General features: G+C 35.6%; 1 protein-coding gene and 1 long non-coding RNA gene across 5 annotated transcripts in view; one reads left to right on the top strand and one right to left on the bottom strand.

The window, feature by feature from the left end:
- The first annotated feature begins 992 nt into the window (after positions 1-992).
- Positions 993-24334, top strand: part of LOC135099957 (uncharacterized) — a 124922-nt gene continuing 101580 nt past the window's right edge. For both annotated transcript variants that reach the window (XR_010268463.1, XR_010268462.1), the window contains exon 1: positions 993-1939. This is a non-coding gene — a long non-coding RNA (uncharacterized LOC135099957). The remainder of the gene's footprint in view (positions 1940-24334) is intronic.
- LOC135099956 (uncharacterized) lies at positions 3247-23906 on the bottom strand. Of its 3 annotated transcripts, XM_064002701.1 has the most exons (7): positions 23782-23906; positions 21158-21310; positions 18264-18633; positions 17050-17261; positions 16489-16737; positions 15063-15194; positions 3247-11931 (listed from the first exon to the last, which is right to left on the bottom strand). In XM_064002701.1, the coding sequence occupies exons 2-7, from the start codon at positions 21287-21289 to the stop codon at positions 11836-11838; spliced, it is 1191 nt and encodes a 396-aa protein (XP_063858771.1). In that variant the 5' UTR covers positions 21290-21310; positions 23782-23906; the 3' UTR covers positions 3247-11835. The 3 variants fall into 3 exon arrangements, with proteins under 3 accessions (XP_063858771.1, XP_063858769.1, XP_063858770.1); XM_064002699.1 differs by having other exon boundaries at positions 17050-18633; XM_064002700.1 differs by having other exon boundaries at positions 17050-18633; positions 23324-23868.

Here is a 24334-nt window from a genome sequence, read left to right as displayed (position 1 = left end):
CATCGTTCAAGAACTGAAAACGATGCTATTTACTTGAATTATTATTATTATTATTATTATTATTATTATTATTAGTAGTAGTAGTAGTAGTAGTAGTAGTAGTAGTAGTAGTAGTAGTATCATATTTTTTCAGTTTTCTTGTGGCATGTTAAGCCTCCGAAATGAACGTTAAGCACAGCCTGCATTCAGAGTCACATCAATTGCACAATACATATAAAATGAACTTGAAAATGCGATGTTGTTCGAACGAATCACCTACATGTCAAAGAATAACGTCCATTGCTGCTTCAGAACCTTGTGAACCACTGAATGAAACACTGCTGTCACGTCTTTGTTGATTGCTTGTGCACTTGACGATCTCATTATCTGAATGACTTGGACCAGTGCTTCCCATACTTGGAGGGCACTCCCTTAAGCAAGCGTGAGGAGAATGCAAGGGGGGGCCGTGAAGTTATCAGGCCAAAAAATATTTGTTTAAAAAGTACATCATGAAACCCCATCAGAAACAAATATCTGGCATAACACCCGTGCCAAGCGGCGGCACCCTCCTTACTGAAATAAGCTGTTGAAACCATACCATTCATGCAAGCAGTTTTTTATTTCAGTATTATGAGAACTGGAATATTATGCATGTCACGCCTACATGCTTCATATATAGTTAATGAAAATGTGGATAAGTTGGTTTGGTTGGTTTAAGGGAGTATGTGTCTTTACATTTCAGTACTGTGAAAATTTGAAATATTATGAATTATTATGTACGTGCCATGTCTTTATAATAATAAATAAATAAATAAATAAATAAATAAATAAATAAATAAATATATATATATATATATATATATATATATATATATATATATATATATATATATATATATATATATATATATATATATATATATATATATAATGAAATTTTACACATCTAATTACAATTCATTTAAAAAGAAAACTAATATAAGCAAAAAATGCTTAGCTATAGGGAACTCTCTCTCTCTCTCTCTCCCTCTCTCTCTCTCCGTGGTACACTATGCGGGACCTCCAATGAATCCAGAACATTAACTTTGAAACACGAATATTCCATCTACTGACGTCTAAACTAATGACTTTCACCTCACTCAGCACCACGTTTAACTGTTACATCTGCCTGGTATTTAGGGTCCAGCCTTGGTTTTTGTAGTGGAAACCAATTTGTACAAACCTTGCACTCAAAGGGAAGCTATGAATATCGTTGAAGGCCTTTTTTAAGGCACGAAAACTTGAAGAATTATATGTGGCCGAAATAACTTCTTACGAGAGTAGACCCAAATAACGAGACTGACAAAAATTCAAATGGCTCAGCGACTCGATCGAAAGTACTAATGGCAGAATAATACTTTACAGTGACCTCACGTATCTATTCACTTGTCTACTTCAACATACACAAATGAGTATTGTGTTTACTAGTCATGGTAAAACTTTCTCAGTTCATGTGGATTTGAGTTAAGCATTTCTTGCTGTTGAGTTGCTATTTCAGATAGGTTCAGGCTGATTCGGAGCTTCGGGTCGTGGCTATAGGCCAATAAGAACAGTGACGTGGGCGATCTGTGAGTGAAAGGGAAAAGAATGATACACTTTTAGGTTTGAATGTAATGAGGTTGTTGGTTTGTCAGTAGACTGTGCTGGGTCATAGCGTGTGTGTACTGAGGTGCTCTTAAGATGTAGTGAATGTGTGTGTCATGGTTGTGACTAATTTGCGCTGCTGGTGAGCTTTTTTTTTTTTTTCTGGTCTGGAAAAAGGAAGAAGACTTCCAGAGTTCACATAAAGTAATTCAATATACAGTTAAGTGAAGATTTGTTCTAGTGACCTGTAACAAAATGGGCAACTATTGGTTAGATATAAAGTGGGTTCCAGAACGTCATGGTCCACGCTACAAGAACTATACTGTCCTCAATAAAGGTAAGTGAGGCATGTACACATAAGTAGAAAAATCTTTATTAAGGAGTTCATAACGATGGAGTCCTTACAAGTTTTAGGTATAATTACAGTTTCCCCCAATAAACGACACGTAAGCTAGGTTAAGTTAGGAAAGGTTAGGTTAGGATAGGTTAGGTTAAGTTAGGTAGGGTTAGGTAAGGTTAGGATAGGATAGGTAAGGTAAGGTTAGGTTAGGTTAGGTTACCTTAGCTTTCTGGTTGTGTTCGAATATACTAATGGGGGGGGGTTCAAAGGGGGCACAGCCCCCTGGTTATAGTAGGTTTTTGGTTTGCTACATTTAGGAAATTTCCTTGACTTATAGGGAAATTTCCCTACATTTTCAAAGTCTATATATCATTCGTATGTGCCCATCCCCCAAAAACACCCGGTTCCTCACAGGGCCCCAAGCTTGCTGGAGGGGTTGAGGCGGGGTGTGGGTAGAGATTGGGGATATTGGGTGAAACTGCAAATTTACCAAGTTTTATGTTATGGTAGACTTAGACTTAGGATCAAGAGTACATACATATCCCCATCCCTTGGATATTATCTCATCTTAGGTTATCCTCATCATTCGTCTTGATTTTATTTAGCATATCAGTATGTATGCCCAAATGACTTAATGCCAGTAACTCAAATAATGAAAATGGGGTCAAAATAGGAGCTACATCCAGTTCTGGCAATTTTTTAGATTTACACCATAAACCTTCTATCCTAACCTAACTGTAGGGACGTGCCGCCCTGGGCCCTCTCCAGGGATACTAACCTAACTTAAACTAGCCAGGGGATTGCGCCTTCCTCGACCCCCCCTCCTGCTCTGGGATACTAATCTAACCTAACCTATCCTATCCTACAGGATTGGGCGTAGGGAATCTTTTAAGGAAGTACTCATGTCTGTTTTGAAAACTATGGATTTTCCACAGAAACTCAGAGAGGTAGTTTCTTAGAATCCAGTAAGGTATGCAAAGATCATATTCCCAATGATGTAGAGTAAGATGGTGTAAATCCAAAATAATACCCGTTTTTTCTTTCAATTCCTATTTTATTTCCTTTGAATGCTTTTTTCACATATAATGAATTCATACGAGTGTTTTTTGGTACTTTTTACTTGTCTTGTCTTAATGCATATGTCTTGTGAGCTTCAAAGATAAAGTTTTCTGTACACTTTCCTGTATTGTCATAAAAAAAAAAATTGTATTACCTACATGAAATATCCCACGTCCTATACAAATTGTCTTGGGTGTAATGAGTGGAATGTACAGAAGGTTACAGTTTGAAATGGTACTTAATGATGAAGATTAAATCCCTTTAATGTTATTGATACATATTACAAAGAGTACCCTTCGTCCTTAAGTACATTTTTCTATTTACTTTTTTTTTTTTTATTAGGGTTGATTACCATAAATTTTAAGGAATATTTTTCTGTATTATTATGGAATGCCACACATCATCCTATGCCTCATTCCACACAGTCACAAAATATGAACAGGAGGTTTAGAGCTGTCATAATATAAACCTTTTTATTGGTAATGAACATTATTTTGATACATATATGTACAGTATGTAGGTGGCACTGCCTACATAACTAACGCGTTACAAAAACCTGGTGTGGTCATGCAGTGATGTGTTCATATTGATGATCAAGCAAAGCTATCAATATCTAGATCTGTAAAAGTAGTCACTGAAATGAATAGCATGTAACTGTTTTACGCATCTATCTCTGATGCAATATTTCTTACAAGAGGTTGGGCATTACAAAAAGGCCTCCAGCTATTCCCTTCTAGGAATGTGCACACAAACTTGTACACTCATCACATGTTTCTGCCTTGCACTCCCCCTCATGCCACACATGATAAATTAATGATCTCCTGAAGAGAATATATAAATGTTTTCAATTTCTTCATTACATTAGGAAGAAACACACTGCTTAACATATATATAAAATGTTAATATAAAAGATGTATAAGCTGCATAAGAAAATGTAAAGTTAGGGCTAAATAAAGTGTTAGATAAACAAATAACTGATTACATTCTTACTCCTATACTGGTTTGATAATCAAATAAGCTGCTTGTTGTATATATATATATATATATATATATATATATATATATATATATATATATATATATATATATATATATATATATATATATATATATATATATATATATGGGCTATGTGTCATGATGGTGCATGGAAGTCCATAACCTGCTGAAAGAAAACATGAATATTGATATATTAATATAATCCTACTAGGAAAATACTGAATTCCTTTCCATTATAGTGCTTCAGTTTACCTAATCTGTTTAATGGAAATAAAAAATATTTGTCTTATGAAGATACACATTATTCAAGTCCTGAGATCATTCAAAGAAACCTCAATAATTCTAGAGTATAAGTTTTATATGGCTCCCAGTATGGGTTGGTTTCCTATAGAATTACGCATATCACAAAGTTCTTAAAGAGTAAAATAATATAGCAGCTCATCACTCTTAAGATAATGAAGTATACTTCTGGAATACAAAAGTATGACATGTTGGACAATACAAACTAGAAAATATAACATAAATCTATGGTAAATTATAATACTATTGAAAACTATATGGTAAAGCCTATGGGTACATAAAAAAATGTTGGTAGGAGGATGCTGGTGTGAAGGACAGGAGACTTATTGCTGCTGAGCTCAATGTGAAGTGAATGCATACCAATCAAAAATACTTCCTGTAAAAAAGAAGAGTTCTGCATGATGCAATTCTACACTTCTGAAAATTATATAAAACCCCATGATATTAAGAATCCTCTAAACGTGACATAAATGAGTGGAAATGTATCAGTAGTATTAGTTAGTTGTTACATTTTAATTTACCACACAAAGGTAACATTAAGCAGTGTTATATTTAGAGATTCTATTCGTTCCTGTTGATCTTTCTGTGTCTCAGTACAAGATCAGAAAACATACTGAATAGTTTGTGTCCCAAGTGTTTCATGTATAATGTCAGCCATTAATTAGTTTCTCAGAGCTTATTTGCTTAGCATAAAATTTCCATGGAATGATTTTATGTCCCTTATGAGTGTGTATAGCCCATTCTCTAGACAAGCTTCATCACATCCTTATATGAGAGAAACCAAAAATTGTATTAAATTTTAATGAAAACTTCTAATGTGTCCCAATGTAAAATAATGTTATGTTGCTCTATAGAAATTAACTTTCAATTGGCTGTCAGTATTTTATACATAAATAAGTAATGATTAAAGAAAATTATAAAGTCAAATAATTATGATTTAAAATATGAAAAAATCCTTCATACATATTTGTTTTTCAACAAAGTAATCCAAAATTTAAAATCTGACAAATATAGAAATCCAGTTCACCCTGGGGAGCCAAATCTGCATGATGAATGGTAGAGCACATGCACCTGGTTTACATGCATGGTTCATTTTGAAGGGGAAAAAAAAAAAAAAGAATAAATAAAATAAATATATATATAAAATAATATGAAAAAAAAAAATGCTTGAAGCAAAATTGGTATTAAAATATACATAATGACAGTTCGTGTGACTTGTACAAGAACTTAAATAACAATACATAGTTCCAGCTACACAGATTTTTCACAAAAGCACAGTGACATGTTGCCTAAGAAAAAAAGGAAATCAAGGTTAGAATGATGACTGAAATAAGTACAAAATAACAACAGATAAAAACGCATTTGACATGACAAAACAAATAGGAACATTTGAGTCTTGGCAGTTAAAAACTCTATAAAGAAATATAAAAGTGGCATACATACTAGATTTACTTAACAACCAATACAAAACATGACTCTACACTACTGCTTGGAATATACACATTTCTGATAAATCACAAGAAAGAAATAACAACATATGTTACTATTGTATATGTATTCACAAAAATACAAGCATATGTACAAGGCAGCCTGGTCTGGCACTTTCATATGACCACTACCAAGGTCAGGAACAGAAACCATGAATATGTAGAACAATAAATGCAAATAGATGAATGCAAATAGATGAAATATCTGAGAGGTTAGATCATGGTTAATGATAATCAAGCAAGATTATAATTTTTACAAGCTAGCAACATGTCCTATGAGGCTCCATGCAGCCATTAGAGTAAGGGCCTTTCTTCCTGAACTCCCTATTCCTAAAAACTTATTTCTTACTTCATGAGTCAAGAATATAAATAGATAAATGAGTGCGCAAATAAAAGATAACTAAATTCATTAAAGTAAACAAATAATTAGAGAGAGAGAGAGAGAGAGAGAGAGAGAGAGAGAGAGAGAGAGAGAGAGAGAGAGAGAGAGAGAGAGAGAGAGAGAGAGAGAGAGAGAGAGAGAGTACTAAATATAAGTAAAAGAAAATGAAAATACCATATACTCAAATAATAATAATAATAATATACTCAAATAAAAAAAATAATTGAAAATCAGTAAGGTATGCCAAAGAAAAAAGTGAAATATAATAATAATAAAAAAAAAAAAATATAGCAAAGTTGCCCTGTGATGGACATGGATGGGCCACTCACTGTGTGGCAGAGTTGGAAGAATACTATCACTGTAAGAGGCATCTAAAAGGGATGGAGCAAAGGAGTTGTGAACCTCTTCCTTTATTTTCTTATTCTTACAATGAGATGAAGTGATTCATTGTCTCTTGGCTAACTACCTTTAAGAGAAATTACTGACTGGCATATAGATGGATATAGTGGTATTAATAATAATAATAATAATAATAATAATAATAATAATAATAATAATAATAATAAATATAGCAACCTTTTCCTCATATTTTTGCCCATATCATTTTGTGTCTCTAGTTTAGCTGTTGAAGCTCTTAAAATATCATATTACCTATATCTTTGTATGTACCAAGCTGACATTGCAGGTTAAACAGGATGGTCAAGACAGGTCATCCACATGTATGCAGTCACATTCCTAATCACATTCACAAGCATTCCCTCACATCTTAGCCTCTAGGCCTCAGAAGAAAGGATTGATCCTCACAGACTACACTACAACGGTCAGTTGCACAGTAAACCCTGACTCTTGCCATTTCAGCAAAGTTAGCTTATCTTTGCTGCACCATAATTAACTACCTTCCTTCAGTTTGATAAGCTGATCTGACCAGATGCAGGAAAATTTCTATCAAGGCCTTCAAGGCTGTGTCATAAATGATGCATTCACGAATATTCTCCATTCATCCCTAGCATGCACAAACATTCTTTCCTGTTCTACAGATATTGCTTTTACAATAACACTCTCTACACACCACCCATCTTTTTATGATCTCCACTGTAGCTCTTTTCAAAACCACACCTCCATCATTATTCCTATATGCTTGATTAGCTAACCTCTTCCAACACCAGGGGCTGGATGCAAAAAAAAAAGGTTAAAGAGCCTTCTAACTGAAAATGGCCTCTTACATTATGTAAGGGGAATTTTCAAAACTGAGTGTGTTCCAAATATGGGGGAACTCTGTAATACAGTGCTCATCTTGCAGTCAAAAGGTTATGAACTTGATTCTCATTCATGGCAATTTCTTAGTGATCGGTAGCAGTCTGTCACAGCTCTAGCACAGAAGTTTACCATTTATCAACATACATCTTAACTTCTGTTAGTTTGGAAATAAGTGCATGCAAAAATTTTCATTTCAGTCTCATACCTAAAATTACTTTTGAGAAGTGGTTAATATAAGGAATAATGTTCATTACATTTTAGATGTAATATCTTTTGATAGATGTAAATTTAAAGAAGGCAGGTGGCTTGCTTCTGTCAAAAGAAAATGCCTGGGAGCAGCTTGACAATTTCCAGTGACTCTGATCCTGAGTTTCCTACAGAATCCCACTTCTCTTATGAGAACAAATATCTCAGGATTTTTTTTGTCATTTTCACATTATATCCACATCCTTGGCAGATGCTTGAAAGTTGTAGAAGCCTCAGCAGATAGAATATTTTATGTGACGAGTTACAATCACAGAGCCCATACACGCATCATCAACTGTCATAATACTTATGTCTATTCCTTAACACTTTACAACACATGGAAGGGAGTTACAAGCTCTTTCCAGCATTGAAGTTATATAGGGCCCTTTAGGTGTTAGTGGAAAGTAATTCTAGAAGACATAAAAAGATATTTTCCACTTCATTTCTCATTTTATCCATGTTACTCCACACATGTTCATTAGATACCTTACTTCTATAAAATTCCAATTTCCTCTTCAAAAAAAAAAAGAAATTTTCTTAATTATGTTCAATATCTTGAGTTGTTCATAAATACCACTGCAAAATGCCACTGCTAAATTATTTTATCCATTAAATGAATACCCCCAAAAACAAATACATTACTATGTCCACTGTTTTGAAATACAACCATTGGTACATGAATACAGAAATGGGGAAATATTAAACTCTGATGACATAATTGTATTAAGGAGCATTAGTATGAGTTGCCAACTACACATATTTCTGAAATAATAGAAGACTTAAATAGCAAAATCATCTCAGCAAGTTTTGGTATTAAGGGCAACATTACTAAGAACACCACCACAATCTGCAGTGCATGTGTAGGTAGCTGCCATGCTACTATATTTACAAGTGAAATAATTATTTTTTTCACTGTACATATTTCTTCACCTAAAGAGAAAACAACAAAATTTTGCAAGTATAACACACATTTTACTACATATGTATATATCTAATGAATAAGAGAAATGCCATATCACCTTGTGACTCCAATAAGGTCAGAGCTCTTAACTATAACTTTACCAATTAAACTAATAATTTCTGATAATGGTATAATGAGAAGAATTACTAGTAATGGAAGTGTACTAATGATAGTCCCATGTGTTCATCACCATTATGTTATTTAATATCTTTAACTTCTCTGACAGGGCCTGTAGCATGTACTATTTGAAATACAGTGAGGTACTCAGCATACAGCATATTTGACTTACAACCAATGCACCATGCAACTGATAGTATTCAGTTTCTTTTATTTTGCTTAGCATATGACCAACTTGTCATTTGGGTGATTACAAAATTTATAGTTTTTTGTGATAACTGGTATATATGCTAATTCTAAACACTATGCTATGCATTGTAAAGTAAAAGGCATTGTTCATGTGCATTTTACTGCACTTTTAAATGAATTTAAAAAAAAATTATTCTTTAGATTTTTCAAGAATGAAAATAACCATTCTTTGCTTTGAATGACAATTTTGGAATGGATTATGGTCGTAGGCCAAGTACACCAGAGTATACGATTTTACGGTGTCATTGGCTTTTCAGTGTGTGCCATTTGAATTTGAAGTGTCTAGGCTTTACCACTATGTAGGTGTGTTGCTGAGAAAAGAGAATGGAAAAAAGAAAAGGCTGTACCAATTCTTCTTGAGTTTTCTGACATCATAGCTATTTCTTTCTTGATTTTGGTTTCTAGTGAGAAAATGCTTTTATAGTGTATGAATTTTGTTAAAGAAAATATCAAACCTCATTTTTATTTTAAACCTATTGGAGCTGAAGGACAAAAGCAAGGCTAAGTATGATGGCAGACTTTCATGTATGTATACTGCAGCTTTGCTGGGTGAACAAGTCACTAATAGACAGCTGCTGTGTTGTTGTGTAAGTGCTCATAAGACTTTTATTTCAAATATGATGATATGAAATAAATGGAGGTTACAGTGCATGAGGAGGGAAAACAAAGATACAAATGAATAGGGACTGTTCTGTTGTGACCATCACCTTCAGGGAGTTTTTAGGAACTGGCATCAGGTAGAGATAAATGGATGCACTTTGAATGTTGTGAATAAACATCAAACATATACAAGGATATATCCTTCCTACAGGTATTCTGGTATATATGAACATAAGAAAGCATCACCCAAAACAGTTTACACTGCAACGTACTAAAGGTGATGACTATATGAACAAGACAGAAATTGTATACTCTTGTCTCAACTTTATATATGATTTTAAATTGTATAAACATATCAACAAATTATGCAAAACTCAAGTCAAAGATAACAAAGGTAACTAACAATAGAGTACATTACCAGTGAAGCTAAGTGATGCCATTCATTGCTTCCAAGAAGACCTAACCATTCCTGTCTCTGTATGTTATTCACTGCATCACATATTTCTTTCAGGGGAGTAAATATTACATGTTCTGTAACATAATTTAATTATTTTATATTGTACAGCATGATATACTGAATTAAAGCTTTTTCTATATTAGAGAAAATTGGAAAAAAAATAAAATTTAATATAATGGTTTCACCATCAAAACATCTCCCCTATTAGTCTGTTAGATTTAGGGTTTACTTTATATAATAAATGCAAAGCTAGGATTTCTTTCAAAAATACTATGATATATGAAAAATCTAAATAAAATTTCGTCAGCATAGAAAAATATACAATGAGACAAAAACTCAGATCAATAAGATTAATAAAGTACTTGTCATTTATTAATATTGTAGCATATATGTTTTGATGTTCTTAGCTTAAAATGTCACAAATGTGTTATATGTTCTACTTCTCATGTCTGTTACAACATTCTAGGGACATCATTTACTAATGCAAATCTATAGGAAAAGGTAGCCAGATTAACCTTTCTTTAACAAATTGTATAAGATAATCTAATTCATTCCTGAATAGGGAATGGCAGTGGATAAACAACTGCTTGGAAACAATAACTGCCTCTAAAGAAGCAGTTATTGATCCCAAGAACCTAATGGGTGGGACTTAACCTGGTGCCTGACAAATTTAATGGCAGAATTCTATAAAACACTCTCTCTCTCTCACCTTTCTCATATATATTGTCACCTCAGCAAACCACCCTGTTACTTTTTCAATGGTGATTATCTTTTTTGAAGTTTTGTAACTCATTGCCATAACTTTCAGTCTGTCTGCCAGTTTTATGATTAAATCACATATTTCTTGTAAGTAAAAATTATTTCACTCTAGTCACATGTAAACCTAAAGAGCAGTATCAGGTCTAGTAATGAATAACTCTCTTTCAAATTGCAGCATTAATTATGCAAGATAACTGGCTTTTTTTCAGATTATTAGGTAAAACTGTGAATATTTGTTGATGAGAATTTAAACATGTAATGCTTTGTCCAAGCTATCATCCTATAATATTGGCTTACTACAGAGTGGATGTAAAATTAATCAAGTTAATGAAAATTCATTGATTTCTACTTACTTTTAGAAACAGATCAATCACCACAGTTCTTGCAAAGGAAATGTCAATGATTCTGTGAGTCACTTTTTCTATGTGAGTGTATTTTTCAAGAGCTGCACAGTTTTTTTTCCTTTTTTTTTTATACATTCCTTTAATTGAGGAAGATAGCACCTCTTAAGATCATAAGCCTCATTTGTTGTGGTTCAAGTAGTTGGGTGTCTTGTGTACACATGCATAATGAAAGGCAAGCAACAGGAAGCACAGTGAAGATAATGTACCTTATTGAATCATGATGCATACAGTACAGTTACCCCTAATTTTTAATTATATACACTTTCCTGATTCTGGGTGGAATCTGAGGAGCTCAGTATAAATTTTATAATATGACATTCAATATGACAAGACTATAAATCTTCATAGAAGATTTGTTGATATTAAAAATTACTATATCTTGAAAATCATATAAAAGTATAATATAGCTTAATTGTAAAAAAAATTACCTCAGTAATATTTTCGCATATTTGAGAAACTATACGTACGTAAATATAGCTGCTTGAGGCAGACACCAGCAGGCTCATTGTTTAAGGAGATGCATGTATGACCACACTCACCTCACAGGCTCCTGCACTGAGGTTAAGTGTATGCACATAGTAACAATGGTGTGGGTGTCTCAGAAGTGTTCTGCTATCTAAGCAATTAGTTCCTCCAAGGCTTTATCACGGTCATTGTCATGCCTCAAAAGGGCATCCACAATCTGCTCCTCTTCAAAGCCAAGACCCAAAAGCTGCAAAGAAACAAATGTTAATAATATACAGAATATAAATACATCTACTGTGATAAACAACAGCACAGTTGCACAAACTACCAAAAGTATACTTCCTGGTTAAATATGTATCCAATAAAGTAATCAATGTACACCAATTTCATTTTTTTTCCCAATAACCCCATTATACTCTTAATAATATTCCACTTACTGCAAAGATTGAGCACAAGAAATCTACTCATTAGTACACCCAAAGGTACAGAATAAAGAATGCGGCTCTGGTAAGATCTGAGCATTAAAGACTTTGTAATTTTTATTAGCACTGATCTAAAAAAAAAAAAAGAAAAAAAAAAAAAAAAAAAAAGCCACTTGGTTATCAGGATTCATCTTTAGTAGTGTTAAAAGTAGAAGTCCTGAAGTAATATTAGTTATATTTGGTGATGATCAGACCTCAATATGCTGTGCAGTTCTATTCTCCATACTACAGGAAGGATATAGGTCTGTTATAAACAGTACAAGGAGAATGACCAAAAACATGCAAGGAATAAAAAATATTCCTTACTAAGGGAGATTGAAGCTTTAAGGAATTTAAATTCACATTCCTTGGAGTAGCATAGAGGGGATCTGACAGAGGTCTTTAATTTAATGGTATACAATACATATGGCATATACAATGGATATAACAAGGGTGACATAAGCAAAATCTTAAGGGTCAGTAATCAAGATGGGACAAGAAATAATGGGTTCAAACTTCATAAAGTTGGATTTGCAAAAGAGATAGGAAGGAATTGGTTCTCAAATTGAATAGTAGATGAATGGAATAAACTCAATAGTAATCAACTTGTTAGTGCTAAGTCATTAGGAAACTTTAAAAGGAGATTACATGAATTTGTGGATGAGGATGATAGCTGGAAAGTAGGTATGTTTTATGCAGGGACTGCCATGTGTAGACCTGATGGTTTCTTGCTGCTTCCTTTGTTATTATGCTCTAGAATCACATATTTGTGAATAACAGCTAAATTATTCTCATCAAACCATAAAAATAGATATTACTGTTTGTCACAGCTGCCAGCACTGCCTACCACCATATCCAAATGGCATTTGGTATTCAGCTAATGCAATGATGATGATGATGATGATGACAATAACCTATCCATCCATCTATTTATATACTAGGCCAGCAATCCCACACAGGGTGCCCCCGACAAGGCACTACACACCCACACACACACACACACACACACACACACACACACAAGGTGCCCAGCTGATCAGACACATCAATAACAGCTCAGGGATTTACCTAGGAGGCCAAGCTATGAGTCTTGTCTCCATTATAGGGGCTTGTGTGAGATGTGGATGCAGGGGAAGATGAACTGTTAAACAAGGAGTGGTTGAAATGGTGAAATGAGAGTGTGGTGCAGAGGCAAACATTAGTAGGTATATGAACTGAGGAAGATGGTGTCCAGTACAAATCCCTGTGTTTTTGAAGGATTTAAGGAAGAGAATGTCAGTGTAGCACATGCGAATAAATGAATGTGGAAAACTGAAGAAAACAACGTGAAAATATGAGAAAAATATGTAGCTAAGCAGTGATGATAAAGGTGTGGAAGAAAGAGAGGTGGGTGGGAATAATGTAAAAAAGATATCCAGTGATCTAACAGAGATGAAGAAGAGTGAGATGGAAAGAGAAAAAGAAAACAAAGAACTGAGAAAAGAGGTAGCAGAAATAATGGACTTCAACAAGAAGTAATGTGAAGAAATCAAGAAAATAAAGGAAGAGAATGAAGAGTTAAAGCTGTACAAGAAAGAGAAATTTGGGTTGGAGAAGTGAAAGAGTTAGTGACAGAGGAAGTTAAAAATTAGAAAGAAGAGAGAGAATAACATAAGGTGGATATGAATGAGATAATAAGGGAATAGGAACACAATAAGGATATGGAAAAGCAAGGGATTAAAATAATAAAGGAAAAAGTAAACTGGTGAGAGACACTGTACATAGAAAGATGTGTGTGGTGGTATTTGGGATCAAGAAGAAACAACCCATGAGAGAAAGAAGTGAAAAGGGTTAAGGAAATTATAGCAGAAGTGGCAGAGGACAAAGGACAGAGGACAGAGCGACAAAGATAGTACTAGAATTGAAAAATTTAAGCTATGAAGAAAGACTTAAAGAGAAGGGATTACTGACACTACAAGAGAGAAGAGAAAAAGGAGACCTGGTAACAATGTACAAATTAGTAAACAATATAGAAAGAATAAACAGAAATTACTTAGTACTACAGGTGGAGGAGGGAGAGAGATGTACAAGGGGGCATGTTTGAGTGACATCAAGAAATACAGCTTCCCGTATCAAACCAAAATCTGCAATGATTTGAAGGAAAAAGTGGTTATGGCAAACAGTGTGCACATGTTTAAAGAGAAACTGGATAAATATGGATATGGAGACAGGACAAAATGAGCTTTGGTTCATGCCTTGTACAATACAACTAGTTAAATACAACTAGGCAACTAGGTAAATACATCATTCACACCCTTATCCCTGACAGTCCCCAGTGGAAAGGCACAGTCTCGTTGGCCACCAAATTACACCCCTGCAGTTCAGGCACAGCTCAACTGGCCACAATGATAATAACAATAATAATATACATACATTTTTTTTCCTTTCCCTTACATGAAAACTCACTGATATGTAACTTTCATAAAGTATGAAAATTTGAAGTTAAACCACAGTAAATTATGATTTATGTGGATGTACAAAACTATTACTGGTTCTACAGTGAAATGTGCCCTTTGCAGAGGCATTCAATAGAAACTCAATTATGGTGTACAACTGGAAACACTAGGTTCTTTTGTGAAAAAAATACAGTGTATAAAATTTTATGCATGGGATCACTCTGTATATAAAACACCATCTTTCCTTTCATTATGCATGCTACAGAGCCAACCTCTTTCCTCCCTAGCACTGTTCTTTGTCTTGTTTCATCTTATATACTTTCATGCTTACACATGATTGAGCTAAGCAACTTGTACCATCATTTATTTTAAAATTTTCAAATGCACATTCTCATATAATGTTTTAAGATACAAGTTGTAAGGACACAGGATCATAGGGGCACTCAGCATAATGACTGAAATATAACAGTAGAAGTACTCACTTGTTTTGCAGCTGCCAAATGATCTTTTGTTTTCTGTATATCTCCCATATAATGGTAAAATGCACGTTCTGCTTTGTAGCCATCTTCTCCATTCCCTTGAAGTGACTGCAGCTCTAACAAAACTTCAATAAGCTGTAAGATAGTAAAGATAATAAATTAATGACAGGAAAAAATCACTAATATACTGGACCTGTAATTAAAACCAATTTATGGAAAATACATGACTATTTTAATCAATCTCAGACACGATAAAACAGAATGCATACCTTGCATAAAGTCCTCATGTATGTATATACTCTCTCTCTCTCTCTCTCTCTCTTTATATATATATATATATATATATATATATATATATATATATATATATATATATATATATATATATATATATGTATGCAGTAGGGTATGAGGAAATGCATGGTTGTTATAATGTATAACTGCAATAATGCACTTTAGTTTTAATAAATATTTATTTAGAATAACGAACCAAAACTGGCATAACGAACTCACCACTTGTGCAAGCACTGGAATTTTAATAAAAATTTGATCAGAATAACAAACCAAAACTGGCAAGACGAACTTAACGTTCGTGCTGGCACTGCTTTAAAAAAATGTTCCCACAAGGGGTTACCAAAACTGGAAAACCCCCAACTGCTATGTAGTGTGTTGCATGGCCAGAAAAACAGCAACCACTTCATACTACAGTGTGCAGCTCTTACTGTTGCTTCAATCCTAGTTAAGGAAAAGAAGAGGTCGTCATGTTCCTGGAGTTGTCCTGGGCTCATCAGAAGGAAGAAGTATATTATTGGCTGGTTAGGGAACTGAATTTAGAGAATCCCTAGATTCTCAATGAATGGATTTGCCAGGACAGACAACAATTCCCAGACTTGCTGCAACTTGTGACACCATAAGGGTGACAGTGACTGAATGCTGAGGCAAGGTTGACATGGCTGTGAGCATAACTTGAGTAAATAACACAAGTGATGCATTTATCTTCATGTCATGCTTGAATTAGTTGGCTGCCACCAACACACTAGTCTGCACAAAACCAGGATACATGTTACATCTATACTGTTATTATTTAACTTTTTTTTTGTGGTAAAGTGAATTATTTTCATTGGTTTTGTGTATGAACTTATGCATAAAATAGTGTTGAGTTTAAATAAGCAATCACCTCATGTTCACAAATGGATAAATCTATTTTACATGGATTCCTATAGAGAAAATAGTTTTGATTTACAAACATTTTGGGTATGGCCTTCAGTGACACTAAATTCATGAAACAAAGTTCCACTGTATATAACACACACACACACACACACACACACACACACACACACACACACACACACACACACACACACACACACACACACATACATTCAAAGTGAGAAAAGATGAAATTAAACATTATTCAAATAAATACCTTTTTGTGGTCTGTCCCAAGTTTCTGAACAGCTCTTGCTACTCGGGAACGAGGGAAGCCCATTTCTGCCATGTTCTGGACTAAGGCCTGAGCATCTGTTGTCAATTCTCCAAAGGGGTCTGGAAGGCGGGACTTGATTGGAGTGTGTGGGGAAGAGATGGCTGGATGCTGAACAGATGAAGATTGATAAAGATGCTGACTGGAAGATGTCTCAGATAATCCTGAAATATCTGGCAGAGGTTTCCAGTCCTGTCAAAGAAAGAAGTACTACTTTAGGTTTTGAAGACTGAACATGCTTGATATTTTTGTCTGTTTAATAATAGTATATGGCTAGATTTCCTGAGTATCTGATTTCTCTTTCATGGTCTGCACAAAAAGATCACCAAAATATGATATTTAATGGCTTAAAACTTGCTAGCCAATAGACATTGGACACTGAGTTACCAAGAGAAAAAGCAACTATTATGGTCTGTCATGTGAACCAGCCTTTTATCCAATGAATTTTTTCCTATCTATACATTTTCCTTGTTTTTATATGGGAAAAAATATTATCAACATTACCTCCAGGCCAGTAAGTCCTGTGCTGGAAGGGCGTGGAGGTGGTGTATGTGAGACTCCTCGACTTTCACTTTGGGACTGGAGACCACTGCTGTACTTAGTTACTTCTGAATCTTCGGCCGCAGTCAAGTCTGGAACACTCCGACAAGACCGCAGTGATCCAGTGGTTGATCCCGCAGCACCAGAGCTACTGCTGTGACTTGGTGTTGACTCACCTGATTGTATTCCTGACTGCTGATTTTGTTGAACATGGGATTTATTTTGCAAGTAATATTTTGAATAAAAATCCTCCAAATCTTGTCTTTTACTAACAGTTGATGCTCTGTCAACAGACTGCACAGTAGAACAACCACCACTAGTGTAAGTAGGAAGAGTTGATGTATTCCCAGTATTATTACTTGGGCTCATTACTCCTTGCGTTGTATTAGATATACTATTGGCTAGATTTGCAGCTTGGAGGCAATAGTCATAAGGCACAAACTGTGCAGTTTTATTTGGACTATTTACATTATATCCACTCCCCCAGGGCTGAGGATAGTATTTGTTTTGGAAAGTCCTGGCAGGATCCTTAGCATATTGTGGATCTGATGATGAAGGTGTGGAAGAGGTTTGGGTTACTTGAGGATTTTTGACCAAGTGATTTCCATATTGTGGAAACCCTGGTCTTGGCTGTGTCATGTTCTGCTGTTGTAATGATTGTTGTAGATGCTGCTGCTGTGGAGGCATGAAATATGGATACTGCCCAAATGCACCATATGTTAATTGTCCATTTGGATATACATTATATGTTTGGCCCTCCTTTGTAGGACCCTGTACAGAGTTTGTTCCTTCCACTGGTTTTTGAGTAATGTGTGATGAATCAAGAACTTTAGCAAGCTCCTCCATATCATTGATTGATTTCAAAGCAGCACTGTCAAAAGGATCATTACCTTCCCCTTCAAAGTCAGCAAAATTAATATTAGCTGGTGTTTTAGATGGAGACCTTACAGACTTATGAGATGGAAATGGTGTTGGTTGAAGCATAAGGCCATAAGATGATGCATTATTAGATACATTAGTTGTCTCAGTTCTGCAAGCTATGCTAGCATTGTTAATTGCACCACTTGAACAATAACTTGTCTCTTCAGATGTGGAAGTGGAAAGAGCCTGTGGAGCTTCATGTGATGCAACTTCAGGACTAATCTGATTAATGCCACTTGCTGATATAGATTCATTACCATTTATCTCACCCATCTGGCTAGTGTTGGTGGTGGCAGTCACTTCCTCAGCATCAACTTCATTTGTCTTTTCAGTTTCCTGAGTTTGTTCTTCCTGATTTACTTCTTCCAGTCTTCTGATCTCCTCTTCCTCTTCCAGTCTACTCTTTTCCTCCTCCTCCTTCTTCAGTCTCTCTTTCTCCTTTTCCTGCTTTATCATGTCTTCTTTTTCTTTTCTCAGTCTCTCTTCCTCCTCCTCTTTTGCTTTAATTTCTGCTTTCTTCTGTTCATATTTAGCTATTCTTTCTCGTCGCTTTCTTTCCTCTTTCTCTATCCTATTTCTTCGTTCCAGCACCCACTGAATTGTAGTTTTCTCCACAGCGAAATCATACTAGAAGAGAAAAGACTTGTATCAGTGAGAAAACTTATTAATTATATTTAATACTAAAGTGCTTTCTATTTGTATAATAACAAAAACAAATTCACTGCAGTGACATAATTAAAACTATTCTGAGAGTAGCACAAGTAAGTCTTCAGGTTACCTTGCAAGGTTTCCCTGCACTTAGCAAAATGGCAAGATGCACCACCAGAGAACTGTATGAAATCTTCAGTAGTAATTGTTTTCCGGCATATATAAATCATACTGGAATAATGAAAACTTAAACATGTATAAAATCCAATAACTGAATAAAATCCTAGTTTTCCTTGTTAAATTGTGCATTCACTTTGCTGTTAATCATTCCCCTATACCTATCCCCTTATCAATGCAGTAAAGGGGTTATCAACCTTAAACTGGAAAACCCCTTTTGGTTGTGGGAAAAGATGCTATAAATAGCTCTTTTGCAATATTGATGAAATTAAAGAAACAAGGAAAACATTTATGAGAATTTGAGAAATCAACGGTATATGTATGTGAATATAATAAAGGTGCAAAGAACAGTGAGAAGACCAGTATGTGGTGTAGAGGTGAATGAAATACATTGGTTAGAAATTAAGGGAGGATATTAAGGAAAGGAGGAAAATTAAATGCACATAACTATTTAGTGAAGAATAATAATAAAAAAAAAAAGACTAATATCAGATATGAGTGACTACCATACTGTACTTCCCATTACGCCATGAAGTTTGTGATATGCAAAGACTATTTCATATTTATTCACTTGATTATTATCAACTCTATAAATGTACATAACCAACTCTATAAATGTACATAACCAATACCACCTAAAATACACTAAGAATTCATGTCATAAATCACATTTTTTCCCAGACAGCCAAATGCAAATAAAAATTTATCTATTTAGATGGTATATTACAGGCTGGGAATCCCACATGGAGTGGTTCAGACAAGGTACCACACACTTAAACACGCACTAGCTTTGTTGGCCCCTACTGACTTTTCAACTTTTCCCTTTGCAAATTCAAGGAAATGCTCCCTATAAAACATAAAATAAACATGTGATTAGTCACCATGACTATATAAATGCCTTCCATGCTTCTTATTTCCTTAACTATTGGAATGTGGGAAGATGTCACAGGTAAAGTAGACAAGCAAGAATTATTGCTGTTGTTATAAATGTCACCCCAGGATGTTAATCTGCTGATGTATTTAAGCATTTGTGAGCATTAATAAAAGGACAAGTGGCAATGGTGCACATCTTGGTTGCCATCTAGGTTGGTGTTATAGCAGTATCATCCTCACACAGGAGTCTGTGACTCATCAGACTCCAAGATTATGGAAACAATCTCAACATACTGATAATGTGTCATGAAGAGCCTCAATGAGGAGAGTGATAGAATCTAAATGTGATGTGTGCACTCCTGGAAGTGAATTTGTGACAATACAGCATCATCAGATATGCAGCACACATATAATACAGCATCAATACTGGAACTGTAAGGCTCAAACATGCTTCAGTTCTCTGTTTCATTCCAGAAGTAAATAGTTTGTCTCAATGAAGCCTTAATGCAGAGGGTTTTAAAACTTTACTGCTTAGTGGCACAATAATGACATACAGGACGGGGGTCCTCTTTTTTATGATGTCCTTGACCTACATTTCGTGGTTATGTCACCATCTCCCATAAATTTACGAATACATCGTCACACGGCGCTATACGAGGAAGACAGCTTTGTTTACATTTGCCAGTTGTACACCACATTGGATTGTGTTACATTCACTTTCTTTCATTTGTGTCATCTTTTTGGGAACTTTTTGCCCTTCATTATGACTCCCAAGCTCAAGTCAGACTCTTCTGATGGCAGTGCTTCAAAGGAAAGTAAAACCAGCTCCATAGAAGTGAAATTAGACATAATAAAACACTTGGAAAAGGGCAAAACACCGATGAACATTGGCCAGTTGCACAACTGTCTTGACGATCATTGGCGATAAAAAGCATATACTTGATCGTGTAAAAGGATCTGCTCCTATGAAATCAACTGTGATTACAAAGCAATGCAGTGGTCTTATTACTGAGATGGAAAGATTATTAGTGTTTTGGCTGGAAGACCAGCATCAATGGCATATCTCAGTAAGCCTTATGTTGATTCAAGAGAAAGCTAAAAGATTATTTGAGACCATAGGTGAGTGACTTACGGCAAAAATCCCATTACGTTGTGCTGTAGGAACGAAATTCTGATGTAAGTTGAGGACCACCTATATCTTGGACTTTCATGGTGCACCAACTCTACAGTCTGTGTAGTGCATACCTATATTTGAAAATTACATGGCGCACAGTTTGAGAATCACTGCCTTAATGTGTCAAATTGTCAATCACATGATTACTATGCACTGAATATTCTGTCTTCTCATGCTCACTGGTTACTCTAATTAAGGATTGTTATGATTTGAATAATTTTAATAAATTTTAATCAGAGAAAAAATTTAAATTTCTCATTCCTGTAATGAAATACTTACCTCTTGGGTGAGGAGGTCTGAGTTAATCTGGTGCTGGCAGGAGGCTGGGAGACTTATTTTCCGTGGAGGCCTGAACTTCTCACTGATCTTCACAGGGACACCAGCCACAAGTGTGGCTGGGTCAGTGGACATGATGAGGACACACAGCTGAAGCTGAGAATGTAGATTATATTCAGTTACATGTAAAAATTACATGAGCTTACTTGGTGAAAAAATATTAAGCAAATAGTAATTTCATCATGAGGATAAGTGAACATTTTTGTAAACAAGACCATTTAAAAAAATGGTGTAAGTAGCATATATACTATGTGATTTGTTGAATTAATCTCTGCATAACTGAAAGTGTTATTGCAGGATGAGAATCCCTTATCTGAAAGGTTCAGGACAGAAAGTGTTCAGGATTTAATCTTTTTATTTGTGATTGCTCTATAATGCTGATTTAAAGAGGTTTTAGTGTATAATAAAATAACCTGAGTACATTATACTAAGGCCTGTGTCTTGAAGTAAGGCACTAGATGCCTTTATATACCACAGTCATACAACGATAATCACCACTGGCCAAATATGGTTCGCGTAACCATTGCCTTTCACCTGTAAGTCCCTTAGCCATAATTATTTCCCTGGAAAAATGTACATCCATACCAGCATGAAGTCAACTAGAGCATAAAACGGCAGAAACAATGAGATGGATTAGTGTCTCTGTGTTTCCGTGCCTGTCTCCTCTGTCCACATGCCGCTGGCCGCTCTGCCCACTGCTTCAGCCTTCACCTTGTGCTTTGAGCTTCTTGACACCTGTTACTGCCACCTGCTGCCTTGTGACTTCTGGAGGTTTCTCTGGCGTTATGTTGGGCTGCCTTACCTCCACCACACAGCCATGTGTATGTTGCCTGTCTCCTCTTGGCCACACTTCATCACCTTGCTCCTGCTACAAACCATGGTGCTTTTACAGACCGTGTGGGATTCCTGTTCATGGTTTTCTTCTGCCACAGCTGCCTGTACTCATCCCATACCACTTCTAAGATGTCTTCTGCTGTTTCTGGGCTTATGTCAGGATTTTTCTCCTGCCTGCCTGCCCTTACCAGCTTGTGCTCCCATCAACTTATACTACTCTGCATCTGGATGTTCCTGTTGCCGGCTGATATCACCGCCATCTTCCCTGCGGTCTACAGTTTTGGGCTATGATTCTGTACGATTTTAGTGTTTTTGCCAGTAAAGTATTATTTTTCCAATTTATATGGCAAAGGATGTCATATCCTCTTTGTTTGAAGCCTTCTAGTGATATACTGTTTTCCAGTCCTGTGATTTACTGTTCTAATGTCACAGCTAATACGAGCCTTGTGATTAGCCCGTATGTGCTTGCTGTTCTAACGTCACAGTCTTGTGAGCCTTGTGATTGGCTGGTGCATAATCACATGTTTTTTTTTTTCTGCCTTTGTGACTGGCTTTGGCAGTATTCTTTTGCCACTTGTTGCTAATGTTAGGTCAGGTTAGTTTAAGCTAGTGTCCTTAGGGGGGTATCCAGGGAGGCATAGCCACTCCTCCTCCCCAGTTAGGATAGGTAAGATAGGTCTGATTGTGTCCTTAACAAAGATTCAGGTTGAGCATAGCTCCCCTGGTTATATTAGGTTAGTGTCCTTAAGGGGGTCCAAGTGAGCATTGGTCGCTGTTAGGTTAGGATAGGCTAGAAATTTCCTGTTTTCAAGATGTGGCGTTTCTGATCCTTAGACTTTTAATGAATGTCAAAACTGGCTGAGTTTGGTTTCCCCCATCCATAAACACCACTTTACACCAGGTCTCCAAGCTTGTTGGGGATAGGAGAAGAGAAAAACAAGATAGGATGTACTGTGTTAAGCTACAATTTTACCGACTGTTCAACAAAGTATGTACAAGTGGTAAGAAGTAAAAATAAAACGTTTACTTTATCACGATCTTAAAATTTCATTAGTATTGCAAACCGTTTTTTTTTTTTTTTTTTTGCACAAATATAAATCCACCAACATTAACAGTTGTACATTAGACAAATCTGCCAAAAGTGTAGGGCATGCTTTGTTCCTTAGCGATCACCTCCATATCTATGGGCTGTGAATGACGGTCAACCTTTATTTACACTGCATTGAGTACACTCGGCCACCTGCTTTCTTGCCTCAACGTGCTCCCTGTACTTACGTGACGGCAAAATAGACCGGTGGATGGTGCTAGGCGTGAGCGGCTAAGCTGGCGGTGACTAATGCCTGGGCTTGAGCAATGCCGTGAGGAAGGCCAGACATTGACTGGGCTTGAGCAATGGCGTAGGGAAGGCCAGACATTGACTGGGCTTGAGCAATGCCGTGGGGAAGTCCAGACATTGAAAGAACGCCCAAAACCTGTCTTTTCAAGGTTACTCACTTCATAGCAACATTGATCAATCTCCTAAACACTCTTCCATCTTTTGAAGAGCGCGCGAATCACTGGCGTGAGTGGCCTGTCATGGTACTAGAACTGATGAAGGAAAACTACAATGCGAGTAAATTCCAACCCCCCGATCAGCTGATTCACCACCAGACTTGATCACGTGAACGCCGTCTCCACCACCACTGAGCCACATATCACCCCTCCACCCACTGCAACACCACACAGCTCCTCACCTCGTATTTCTAAAGTATTCAGCTCAAAATAAGGTTACTATAAGGCGGAAGGGCTGCACATCCCTGTCTAGTGTTGACAGTCAGCCATCACTGTTGTTCTCAGAGACTCCGGTGTCAAATGAAAGTCATAACACTGTATAAACAAATAAAATATTTATAAAAAAAAATCCACAATATTGTATTTATCAACACTTAAAATATTAATTATATATTTTTGAGTGTTTGTAAAAAAAAAGGAGCGTAAGTGGTTTTATCGTATTGCCTATTGTTATTATTATTGTTGTTTTCATTATCAATATCATCATTATCATTTTTATTATCACTTACTCATCATCATTATTATTACCACCACCACCACCACCATTATCATATTATTATTATATAAACATCACATGGGTGGTTTGCAACGTAACAGATTCACATGCTTCAAAGACAACATTGTATCATTTTCCTCCCTACTTGTTTTCATCTCATAATAATGTGGAAAGAGAAAAATTATAGGAATCTGCGTTTTTTCTTCATAAATATCTTCACAAGTTGCTTTTTCCTCCAC

Source organism: Scylla paramamosain, chromosome 4, assembly GCF_035594125.1.
Source record: "Scylla paramamosain isolate STU-SP2022 chromosome 4, ASM3559412v1, whole genome shotgun sequence".
In the NCBI taxonomy this organism is placed as follows: Eukaryota; Metazoa; Arthropoda; class Malacostraca; order Decapoda; family Portunidae; genus Scylla; species Scylla paramamosain.
The sequence above is the reverse complement of the archived record's forward strand: the minus strand, read 5'-3'. Positions and strand labels throughout refer to the sequence as shown.